This window comes from Anas acuta, chromosome 8 (genome assembly GCF_963932015.1).
Source record: "Anas acuta chromosome 8, bAnaAcu1.1, whole genome shotgun sequence".
Lineage (NCBI taxonomy): Eukaryota > Metazoa > Chordata > Aves > Anseriformes > Anatidae > Anas > Anas acuta.
Genome location: NC_088986.1, coordinates 31872775 through 31885213, shown reverse-complemented (window position 1 = coordinate 31885213; position 12439 = coordinate 31872775). Strand labels below are relative to the sequence as shown.

Genomic DNA, 12439 nt, shown 5'->3' with positions numbered 1-12439 from the left:
AATTTTTTTCAAGTCATCAGTCATTAGCATTATTTATATTCATGGCACCAAACCACAATCATCACCAATACTATCATAATACTTTACCAATACATACTCTCACATGGAAAAACACCAGCCGTGTTTGTTTATATGCAAATTATCTCCCTCTACTACTTTTAAATTTACTTTCTTTAACAGAAATTCAGCATGGAAAGTCAACTATACAGGCCAATGGATATTCCACTAGAAAAACAAAATATTGTTAAACACACCAATTGTTTTCAGAAATTAAAGGAGAGTTATAATTAATGAGTCACAGGTACATCAGGAAAGAAGGATCCAATGTAAACTAATGCCACAGCCATTTCCCTTCAAAAGAATAATAGTGGTTTTCATACTGTCTAGATACACTCTCTGTTGGAGCCAAATGAACCACATAAAAAGTTGCAAAGAAAGTTTCTTACCAGTGCAATTCAAACTACAGTCCACATATATATACCCACTGTGAGTATACCTACACTCAAGACCTAAAATTTCTTCCCTTTGCAGTACTTGTAGAAGTGTGTTAAAAAACTATCCCCCTTCACGTTCAGAGACATGAGGCAGAAAATGCCCACTTTCGGTTGTATGAATGTGTATAGTTATAGCATCTCAGATTATTCTGAAATGTTCATACAAAACACACATTTCAAAGAACTCAAGTATCAGTAAGCACCTTTGCATTCTTTTAGTGGTAGTCAATATGTACATACACTGCGTTGAGCAGTGGCACAGGGTCTTCTGTTCATTTTGCTAAGAGCAATTGTACAACCACTATCTCCTGAGACTTCAGAAATGGAACAGCAGTTGGCAAAGCCATACGCACAACTCCAGTACAGCAGATCACAAGAATACAGAGAGACTTTTTAATAGGATGGGTACTACAACTGGGAATTTTGCCAGATCATAGTAAAGGGATCTACCTTAAAATTTCAGTGAGTCAGGACTGTTGTACAGAAATGAAAAATCCATGAATCTTTCATTGTTGTACGTGAACCACACAAGCAGTTCTTCATAGAGTCTGAATTTCTGGATGTGAAAAGTGAAGGCCTGGACAAGATGAGACTATCTCTATGTAACAGCAGGTGCAATCTTTCTTAGCAAGAAAGATTGTCTATCAAAACATTGTGTCTATCAAAACACCTTGCATGGGGGGCTTGAAAATGGAATCTTGCCTGTCTAAGGAGAAAAAATGTACAAGTTTATCTTCAGGGAACCACTGTTGCAAAAAACAAACCAAGAAAACATAATGTGAAAGCTGAAAAAGGACACAGTAGCAGAGGACTGCTCAGCACTACTAGAATGAAATGGATCTAGGCCAGCCCTATAGAAACGTAAGAGCAAGGATGACCTTTGTGTATGCTGAAAAGAAGGAAAGTTCTCTGGTTTTCAGTAATTATGTGTCTATACACTCACAGAGTAGAAGTGCATGTGAAACATAATAACAACTTTTGGATTTCACAAAGTAACAATGGAAACAGTAGAATCCCCAATTCCAAACTACAGTCTTCTCAGAATACATTAACATTTTGACTTTCAAAGTTAAATTGACTTACAAAGTACTGGTAAATCTCCAACAGTAAAAGCTCCTTCAATTATTTTTCTGTCACACACCTCCATACCCGCATGATGATAAGCCACACCATACAATAAAAGATCTGATAGTAAAACAATGGACATAATTATTTCATTAAGTTTACTCAGGCAAATTTTCATTCAAAAGGCAGAGAAGTGGTAGGTTATATTTACCTCTGAGCTTAGAATCTTTCAATGAATTTGCAGACCTCTGTAATCTACACAACAAAGAAAAAAAGTGCTTCAGAATCGCAAAGCAGATTCACTAACGTTGGCAGAATATGCAAAGAAGAGTACACTTAAAATGCTAAGATATAAGGTTCACATGAAACAATACACAACTATGCCTTTTAAGGTTTTAAGATGTATTCCTTGACATGTACATTTATTTTACATACGTTCTCATATTCCTAGTGCCTTTGTGCTTTTTTAAAGATGTTCTTAGTTTATAAATACATGTTAGCCTATCAGAAGGATATCATCTTAAAATAACTTTTTACCTACACATTCTTTGGATACTCATAACCATCACCTTTCCCAAAGCAAACAAACTGACTCTCTAGAGGAGCCAATGCACCCTTTCCAGCCCAGTCATCTTTCCAAGTTATAACATACAATCTAGCTCTGACCTGGATGCAGAAGGTGAAATCAGATATAAATACTGCTGGCAGAAATGCAAGTGAGAAAGAGGGAAAGCAACAGAGACATATAGAAACATTCCTCTGCTGGAAACTGTATTAGGTCAACAGCTTCACAGATTTCACAAGTTTACTAGAACACATAAACACTTAATACAAATTTCAATATAAAAATACCTTTGTTTCTGTTCTACACTTAATAGAAATTTGGCATCTTTTGAAAGAACAGAAGCGGCCTGCTGTACTCCTTTTCTCGTGGCACAAAACTGTAAGTAAGAAAATAGTTTTTTCTGAATCAACACTTTTTGGTAAGAAAATTATAAATGTGATTAAAAAAAGATGTTGTACCACAAGTGCTGGTTTTTGTTCAGAGTATGTTTGTATAACACTCGCTATCTTGTAGTTAAGAGTTAAGTCAAATTTGAATTCTGTTTGATTATCACTGCAAGGAAAACCAAGAACAATTTTGCGTAGCTTCACTGGTCGCTGATCCTCATCTATTTTCAGACATACAGCAGGCATCTTACCATCTGAAAGCCATTCTGCAATCTTTAAAAAAGAAGAAACAGAATTTAAATTTAAATAATAATTTTCTGCCTTTAATCATGCTCTGCTCTAACTGCATTATACAGTAATTAGCTTACCTTTTGTCACCTATAAATAATTAACACATTTCACATACTTTTAGCATGAAAACCAGTGGAAGTTCTACTTTCTACTGAACCATTTTTGGATTGAAATCTCAAGTCCATTTAGATTTATATTAAAGACAAAAATCATAGAAATCTGAAACAGAAGCATAGCCATACTTAGCTGGTAGTTTCCTATGGTTGAAGGTCATTTATTAAGTTAACATCAACCACACAGCTGCCATTATCTGACAGCTTCAAAATGACAACTTTGGTATCTATTGATATTTATTTAGAACTCTACTTTTTTTTTTTTTTAATAAAATGCAACTATATTAATTAAAATACTATTAAAATATAACTCTTACATCTTCAGCATTTGGGATTGTTGCTGAAACAGCTACAAATCTCAAGGGAGGAACAACGTCATGATTCTCTGAAAGACGCCAAAGAGAAGACTGAATAGTCCTCATCCGACTGACTACAACTTCTAATGTTGCACCACGGCTTTCATCCTTTATAACATGCACCTATTAGGAATTTTAAAACATTTGCAAAATATTTCTTGAGTTATACTCTATACATGTGTTAAATAAATGTTTTATTTTCTAACACATCTTCAGGAACAAAAAAAGCATATAAAAATCATTAATTTTCTTGCCTCATCAATGAGAAACAGTCGTACAAGCTGAACTATAGAGTTGTCTCTCCACCTTCTAGTCATGCTATCCCATTTTTCCTACAAGATAAAAAAAGACAGGAGGAGAAAAGTCTTTGAAAGGCCAACGTATGTCAGAGCTATCTCTGACATAGCATATCAGAGCATATCTCTGCATGACAGGACATGCAGGCATAACTAAACTTTAATAAATCTTTGAATTAAATCAGTTAAATCAAGCAAATGTATGTTTCATCTGACACATTATTACATGCTGTTTACATGAACCAGAAGCATGCACAACAATTTGTAGGCAAGTACAAAGATCATAAAATTGTTCTGCAACTCACTACTCATTAGTTCTCATTAGTACTCATAAGTTCTGCAAATCAGTACTCACTACAAAAAAATAAATATCAGATGTGACAGTATACAAGCAGACCAGTAATGTCCGCTTTTTCTAGTGGTTTTGTTTTGTTTTGTTTTTAAGAATTTGGAGTGAAACCTACAGGTGTAGTGATAATAATGTGAGCATGATGTATTTCAAATAAATCATCCATCACTGTATCTCCCGTCAGTTCCTTACAGTTGAGTCCTATAGGTCCAAATTTTTCTTTCCAGTCATGATAACGCTGACTGCATAGAGCTTTTATTGGAGCCACTAAAAACAACACAAAATGATCAGTTATGTTACAAACACCAAATCTTCAACTGTATTGCTAAAAATGCTAAATGCAGATGTCTTCTTGCATTTAATTCTTCAATTTTCAGCTTTGCTCCCCAAACCATAACATTCATAATTGTATTATTATCCTGTCCCTTATGTATAGATCAACTTTGAGCTTTGGGCCACGGTTCTTCCCTATCAGCAACTGGAAACAGAACCCTTTAATTAAGGTTATTTATGCCCTCTCTTAATCCTGACTTTTTCTTCAGTTCCATATGGAAACAATAAGCACTCAGTTATCAAAAGGTTTTCTCACAGACATAAGAAACCACAGGAAATAGATCTTTTTAATGAAAGATCATACAAATACCAACCTTTTTCCTATTTAGAATGATGATTCTATATGAGCGCTCTGTATTCAAAGACAATGCGGGGTTATAAATGAGAAACCATTCACAAGCAGGCGACTGAATATTAGAAGAAACAAAAAACTATCTAAACCACGTGTACAGTTAAGTGTCGTCAGTGTCATATCAGCTAACATGGGAGGTAGGAGCGATGCTGGTCCTGATGAACGGACTCCTATAACAATCTAATTCCCCCCCCCCCCCCCCCCCCCCCCCCCCTCTGGCCTGTAGATACATACTATACTTGTGCAGACGGAGGTTAATTTCTAGAAGACAGAAGTTATTCTCTACAAGGACTGATACTAGCAACACATGAAAGTCTATACTGGATAGGTAATCTATTGGAAAACGCAGCAATTTATGTTAAAAAAAAAAAAAAAAAAAAAAAAAAGCGATCTACCAGTGATGGCTACTTAAAGCCACTGGAATATGATCCATTTCTGTTGTCAGCTGACTACTGATCCACAAGATGAAGCGATTTGAAGAACCAGTTTCTGCTACAGAAAAAAAGGTGTAAAACCTCATAAGATTACCAGTGGCCTATACAGAAGCAGAAATCACTAGCTTCAGAAAACTGATAAAACTAGCAGCAAGTAATTCATAAAATTGCAAGAGTAATTTTCTATTAGCGATGAGGCAGAATGCAAGAAAGTAGTAATTGCCCCCTAAAATTCAGCCACCAATCCTTAGCACGTTAAAGCTATTGATTATCAGCCCGAAGTTACAGAACTACTACACGCTAATTCACATACATTGGGCCACAGACAAACTGGCTACTGGATAATCCTCCAGCAGTACATACTCTGATTAACGCCTCCGTTCCAATATTCACAAAAACAGGCATATCTTGTTCTTCATCGTTGTACTAGGAAAGGTCAGCAGATCTAATTCCACCAGCACATAAATACTCCCTTACTGAAAATTCTAACCAGCTGATTAGCATCACTTCTACCAATACAATTAAAAGTCTTAGAGCACACTGAAGTGCTTCACCTTGCTATGCTCAGAAAAACTACAGTATGTGTCTGTTTATAAAAAAATCTCTTTACAATACACAGTAAACTCTGTGTCAACACTAGCATTATTGTAAGGATTTTAACTCACTGAAATTAAAAAAAGACTACAAACAAAGCTGAAACATTTGTAAAATAAAGATTAAACATTAATAGCAAGACTAACAAATATATCACTGTATGAATTAACTAACATTGGGACAAAACCATCCATCTCATCTGCTTTACATGATACGAATGTAGCTCTCCAGGAAGAAAAAGAGTAATGGTCTACAGATGTGACTATCTTTAAGTATTTTCATTAGTTTATATACAGATCAATTAAAACTCATGAAGACCATGGCTCTGTTGCCTTTGAACTAGTAGACAGAAAGCAACAGCATGAAACCTTGCCAGATAAACAAATGTTGAAAAAAGTGATTCTTTTATCAGAGCAAATGACACGTACACAAAAGATATTGCTTCAGCTCAGGCTCTGACAAGAATTTGGTTTAGTTTCCTTTGTTTCTCTTTTTTTCAGGTATATGTTGCTTTCTCAGAGGATAAACTCTTTACAATATTTTTATTTGTCTAGGCAGTGGTGGCCACTACAATTATACAGTGCTGTTACTTAAGTAGTTTCAGTATTATTTAAACAATCAATCCAGATCTCCGTGCTTACAGAATGACATTTTCTACTGTTGTCATCAAAATGATTAAAGCTGCATAATACTTACTGTAAACAATTTTAATATTTAACCAAGGCATTGGGGCTTCCATAAGTAATCTGGTAATAGCTAGTTCAAACATCACAGTTTTTCCAGAGCCAGTTGGAGCACAAATCACAAAATTTCTATCTGTGTAAAGAAGCTAGGAAGGAATGGCATAGAAGTAAATACAACGCAGCTATTCATTGTACCTATCCATACATTGTAAAAACATTTTCTAGGTAAAAAAGACACAAAATACACTGATAGCTGGTAGTTCTTTAATTAATTTTGTATTAGATGTGGACTTTAAATTACAACAAGAGAAAGAATGTCTTTTGCTATGCAACTGTCATGGAAACGTAAAGGAGTGACACTAACAGTACTGCCAAACAATTGTTTGCAGGAATTACCACTGTTCTTTCTGTACAGTTCCATTTCTTCAACGCTCACACACACACACAAAAATCAATGATACATGAATATGAAATCTTTGCTGATTTTTGTTAAATAATCATTTGTAACATTTACTGTGTATCAAACAGAGAAATTTTAACAAGCTGAATCTTTCCAGCTCAACCAATAAAAAAGGCATGACCATTATCTTTTTAATATGATGACTTTTCTTTCCAACTTCATCTCTAATATGTAAGTGATAGGCAAACCTTGTCCTTCCTTGTACTTTGCAAACAAGTTTATATTTAGAAGTACTAAGACATAAGTCACTCAATTTTTTCCCCAAAATGATTGCCCTGACAACTCTGTTCATAGAATAACAGAAAACCACTGCTGTAAGCAAAATTTACTGTTGTTATAGTTACTAAAAAAAAAAAAAAAAGTAATGCAAGATTATTTTACAGGCCAATATGATGTATAATCCTCACTGATGAAACTCTGATTTCCCCTCTCTATGCAAAACCCGTAACACAATCTTCCTCAAATTGGTTAATTTCAAAATCAGTTTGGGGTTTTAAAGAAAAAGTATAGTTGATAAACAGAAAGGATGGACAAACACCACTTTTCCAAAAGAACACCCTTCTCTAAAGATCTGCTTAATTTTCCTTTGAAAATAATTTAGGATACTGGCAATCTGTATGTGTAAGTATACTTGTCATTGACAACTTCACACAAATGCATTTGAGAAACACATTTTAAGAAGTTCTTCTCGTCTCTCTGCTATGCTCAATTCTGCTTATCTATTCCAGGAAGAGACTTGAAATACATTGTACTTTTCTAACCCCTTTTAAGTTCTAAAGTTTCATTTGCATTTGCACAATATATTTATCTACAAAGTACTACTTGCAGCTGCAGCAAACATTTCATACTTACATCATCCAAAGCTTTAGACTGTGCATAGTTAAAATATGGAAACTCCTTAAAGATACTTCTAAATTGGGTCGCTTGAGAGCATTAAGGAAGTGAAAACAGAATCACATAATTGTCTAGGTTGGAAGAGACCTCAAGATCACGGTGTCCAACCTCTGACCTAACACTAACAGTCCCCACTAAACCATATCCCTAAGCTCTACATCTAAACGTCTTTTAAAGACCTCCAGGGATGGTGACTCCACCACTTCCCTGGGCAGCTCATTCCAATGCCTCACAACCCTCTCAGTAAAGAAGTTCTTCCTAATATCCAACCAAAAACACCCCTGGCGCAACCTTAGCCCGTTCCCCCTCGTCCTGTTACCAGGTACGTGGCAGAACAGACCAACCCCACCTCGCTACAGCCTCCTTTAAGGTATCTGTAGAGAGCAATAAGGTCGCCCCTGAGCTTCCTCTTCTCCAGGCTGAACAAGCCCAGATCCCTCAGCCGCTCCTCCTAGGACTTGTTCTCCAGACCCCTCACCAGCTTCGTCGCCCTTCTCTGGACAATCTCTAGCACCTCGATGTCCTTCTTGTAGTGAGGGGCCCAAAACTGAACACAGTACTCGAGGTGCGGCCTCACCAGAGCTGAGTACAGGGGGACGATCACCTCCCTAACCCTGCTGGTCACACTGTTTCTGATACAAGCCAGGATGCCGTTGGCCTTCTTGGCCACCTGAGCACACTGCTGGCTCATATTCAGGCGACTATCAACCATCACTCCCAGGTCCTTCTCTGCCTGGCAGCTCTCCAACCACTCATCTCCCAGCCTGTAGCTCTGCTTGGGGTTATTGCACCCCAGGTGCAGGACCCGGCACTTGGCATTGTTGAACTTCATACAGTTGACCTCAGCCCATCGGTGCAGCCTATCCAGATCCTCCTGCAGAGCCTTCCTGCCCTCGAGCAGATCGACACACGCACCTAGCTTGGTGTCATCTGCAAACTTACTGAGGGTGCACTCAATGCCCTCATCCAGATCATCGATGAAGATATTAAAGAGGACCGGCCCCAGCACCGAGCCCTGGGGGACGCCACTAGTGACCGGCCTCCAACTGGATTTGACTCCATTCACCACAACTCTTTGGGCCCGGCTATCCAGACAGTTTTTAACCAACGAAGCGTGCGCCTGTCCAAGCCATGAGCAGCCAGTTTCTTGAGGAGAATGCTGTGGGAGATGGTGTCAAAAGCCTTGCTGAAGTCAAGGTAGACCACATCCACAGCCTTTCCCTCATCCACCAAGCGCGTCACTTTGTCATAGAAGGAGATCAGGTTCGTCAAGCAGGATCTGCCTTTCATAAACCCATGCTGACTGGGCCTGATCGCCTGCTTGCCCTGTAAGTGCCGCGTGATGACTCTCAAGATAATCTGCTCCATGAGCATTATAAAATTTCTTTTAGAACTGTGAAATGCATCTCTATCTTGCAGTTTAAATGCCAATTTAAAAAACATGCTACAGACTTTAATTGATACAAGCTTGTCAAAAAAATACCAGAAAGTAACTTATTAAATGATTTAATATCTTCATTTGATTCTTGGTGTGCCAAATGTTCCACTTCATGGAAAAAACAAAACAAACCACTCCCTATTTGAGAGGTCTCAGGACTATACCATGAATTGAGAACCTTCTCCCTGGAATAAGTTGCATGGAACAGCATACAATTATGACATGTGAAAGCATTTGAAGGAGCAAGCAGAGCACTGCTGTTAACATAACTGAAGTGCCAATTGCCACATTATATTTGTAATATAACACATTCAACAGCGTAATATTGTTTACCCAGTTATAACAGTAGTAAAGAAATTCACCTACAATCTCTTAATGCTGATAGTGCTATTAAAGGTATTTTCAACTGCAAATATTGTGTATTTTCCATACTTTCCAGACAAAAGCATTTTTATCTAAAATACAAGTAAGAGTAAAGAGAGCATTGTTTCCTTACGATCCAAACAAATGAGATGATCCTTGTCTGGACTTGCACTGAAGCCACACAAGCAGACTAATCGCAACCATCCAATCAGTCTATGGATGCAAACACAGTCGGATGTAACACCAACAGTCACAAAAACAATGAACAGCTGAGGCCTTAAAAAGTTGTTCTATTCATTTTAAATGACTCAAAAAAAACCAAAAAGAGTAATACAAGAAAATAATGAAATAAAACCAGAAAAAAAGTAAAGGTGAGCAAGGATTTTTTAAAAAGGCTTCTCTAAAATTATCCCTCTAAATAAATGACCCATTTTCAAAAAGAGGAGCTTTATCTGCAATTGGCAACATCAGAACAACTGAGTTCTTACTTGTTCTGGAAATTATGTCAATTCTTACCAAACTAAAAATTTTAAATTTTACATTTTAAAAATAAGTAATTTTGAGGATAAAATGTACATGTTTGAAATAAGAATAAGTTTGCTTGGTGATGAATGATCTATTTATAAGTTATTCTATTTTCATTCTAGCTTTGGAGGTCCCAGGCATAAATTCCCATTCAACTCCCAGCATTACGTTACAATTCAAAACTATTACAGTATAATGCATGAGTTCTTATGGCTACAAACTAACCACTATAATTTTGTAAATGTAAGAGTCATGGTAATAAATTCAATAAATCAGATACAGCAAATAAAAGGATACGTATTTCTGTAACAGCCCTCAACATTTCCAAATTTCTTCCTGTTGTTCCTAAAAGAAAGTAAAGTTTATAAAAATAGATTTCACTGTTCTCAACCAATATCCATGAAAAATATCTTCCGAACTCTAAGCTGTGCATTCTGTGAGGAGCTACAAGGCTGCAGCAAAGCAGAGTTGATAAAGGAGCTGACAGGACAGGAAGGACATAGGTTTGTTATTTGGAAGGACCATGTTGGTGGCCCTTTGTTGAACTCACTCCAGTTTCAGAATGTCTTGCTTGTACCAGAGGCCCAAAATGCCTCTTAATACAGTACCTAGACATCTGAAAAGTGTAGTAAAAGTTATGCAAACTGAACACAGCTCGTGAGGTGCAGCTTTACCAGAGCTGAATAGACCAGGACACTCTCGGCTTTCATTACTGCTGGGGCAGCTGCTGGCTCACATTCGTTTTGTTTGCCAGGCCCTAGACACTTTTCTGCCTGAATTTCTAAAAAAATATTCTATCACTTAATCAAAATTCTCACCACTTTCCTCCATTTTTCCTATTTAATCTAGAAAGATACAAGTGTGAGCAACATGACTAATAAACAATCAATTTTTAATGTAGATGAGACTATCCACTGTATCGAGGGACCAGCCTGCTCCTTTTCAAATTGTTCAGGAACAGACTTGGAGTGACACTTTCAAAAAGGTCCAAGACTTAGTGCTTTGGAAAATGTAACTCTTCTTCATAAATTGTTTACACAGCACATATTAAGCAACAACACATTTAAGTTCCTTAAAACTGTAATATCATTTATCTATATTTAATCAATTACCTTAATTTGAGCTGGCAGAAAAAGGTTCTTCACTCTTTACCTTGATCAGTGGAGTGGTTTTTTTTGTTTGTTTGTTTGTTTGTTTTTTGAACAGAGCAATAATAATTACCTGTCTTATCCAGAATCCTTGAAGCACTAGGAAGTGATTTTATTTGAAATCCTATTTTAGATGCAATGTTCCCATCATTTACGCTATGTAGGGTAAAATCTGAGTCTGTAGTTATTGGAGTATGATGATTTATTCTCCACACATCTTTTCTCGCTTCTGTCATGTTTTCACTTGTATTAAGGTAAGTATCAACTTGTTTCATATCCACTGAACTATCTTTAAATTTTGTATTTTTATACATACAATCAGACAGTTTAAATAAGCTGCAAAAGATGCAGGATCTTTATTACTTTGTTGTATGCTACATAGTTTCTCTAATATTTGAAAAATATACATATTTATATAAGAAACACAACCAGTAAGATACAATCATAAGAAAAGTTTGGAAATAATTTTAGTTGATCTGTCTGACACTCTTCTACCCAAAGAAGACTCCTTTCAATACACATTTTAACTTTACTTTCATTAAAGAAAAAAGAAGAAAGAAGAAGAAAGAAGAAGAAAGAAGAAGAAAAAAAAAGAAGAAAAAAGAAGAAAAAAGAAGAAGAAAAAAGAAGAAAAAAGAAGAAAAAAGAAGAAAAAAGAAGAAAAAAGAAGAAAAAAGAAGAAAAAAGAAGAAAAAAGAAGAAAAAAGAAGAAAAAAGAAGAAGAAAAAAGAAGAAAAAAGAAGAAAAAAGAAGAAAAAAGAACTCCCTGTCCAGATGGGCTCTGAATCCCAATAGAAGATTAACTAACTGTCAGTCACTGCATAATTAAAAACAATAGAGAAGTACAAGTTCTGAAGACCGAGAAGAGCTGTGCATAGAAGAGAAGTTAATCTGTAAAACCTCATCTTTTAGGCAGCACTGAAATCACACTGAGAACTGCCCAAGGTATTCCTGGTTGGCTGACCTCTGCTCTGAAAAGCACGTGATCTCAGTCTTCTCACTTTTTACCAAGTACATAAAGAACTCCAAATGGTATTTTGAAGAACCTGTATTATTTATTGATTTGTTAAAAATTTCTATATATAAAAAAACCTCATCCTTACCTTTCTCGTAAAAGAGGTTGAACTCAGGAGACATTTATTAAAGTACTACAATATTGTCAAAAGCAAACATCTTTTTTCTTTACGGTGAAAAGACTTAGTGTCTGGAGCCCTGTTAAAGTACTGAAGGATCAAAACCTCTGCATTTGACAAATACACCTAAAACAATAATACAATTCCGACAGTTGATGATTTATCAG

General features: G+C 36.2%; 1 protein-coding gene across 13 annotated transcripts in view; it reads right to left on the bottom strand.

The window, feature by feature from the left end:
- The window catches only part of HFM1 (helicase for meiosis 1), a 56663-nt gene that overhangs the window by 22623 nt on the left and 21601 nt on the right, over window positions 1-12439 (bottom strand). For 2 of the 13 annotated variants that reach the window (XM_068690969.1, XM_068690971.1), the window contains exons 1-11: window positions 11213-12409; window positions 10289-10336; window positions 7624-7694; window positions 6325-6457; window positions 4031-4182; window positions 3525-3602; window positions 3232-3393; window positions 2583-2783; window positions 2412-2500; window positions 1771-1814; window positions 1578-1679 (exon numbers count right to left, since the gene is read on the bottom strand). In XM_068690969.1, the coding sequence (XP_068547070.1) occupies window positions 1578-1679; window positions 1771-1814; window positions 2412-2500; window positions 2583-2783; window positions 3232-3393; window positions 3525-3602; window positions 4031-4182; window positions 6325-6457; window positions 7624-7694; window positions 10289-10336; window positions 11213-11453 (1321 nt within the window). In that variant the 5' untranslated portion in view covers window positions 11454-12409. Of the gene's footprint in view, window positions 1-1577; window positions 1680-1770; window positions 1815-2411; window positions 2501-2582; window positions 2784-3231; window positions 3394-3524; window positions 3603-4030; window positions 4183-6324; window positions 6458-7623; window positions 7695-9599; window positions 10253-10288; window positions 10337-11212; window positions 12413-12439 lie in introns of those variants that run through there. The other 11 variants (XM_068690977.1, XM_068690968.1, XM_068690970.1 and 8 more) reach the window with 11 other exon arrangements.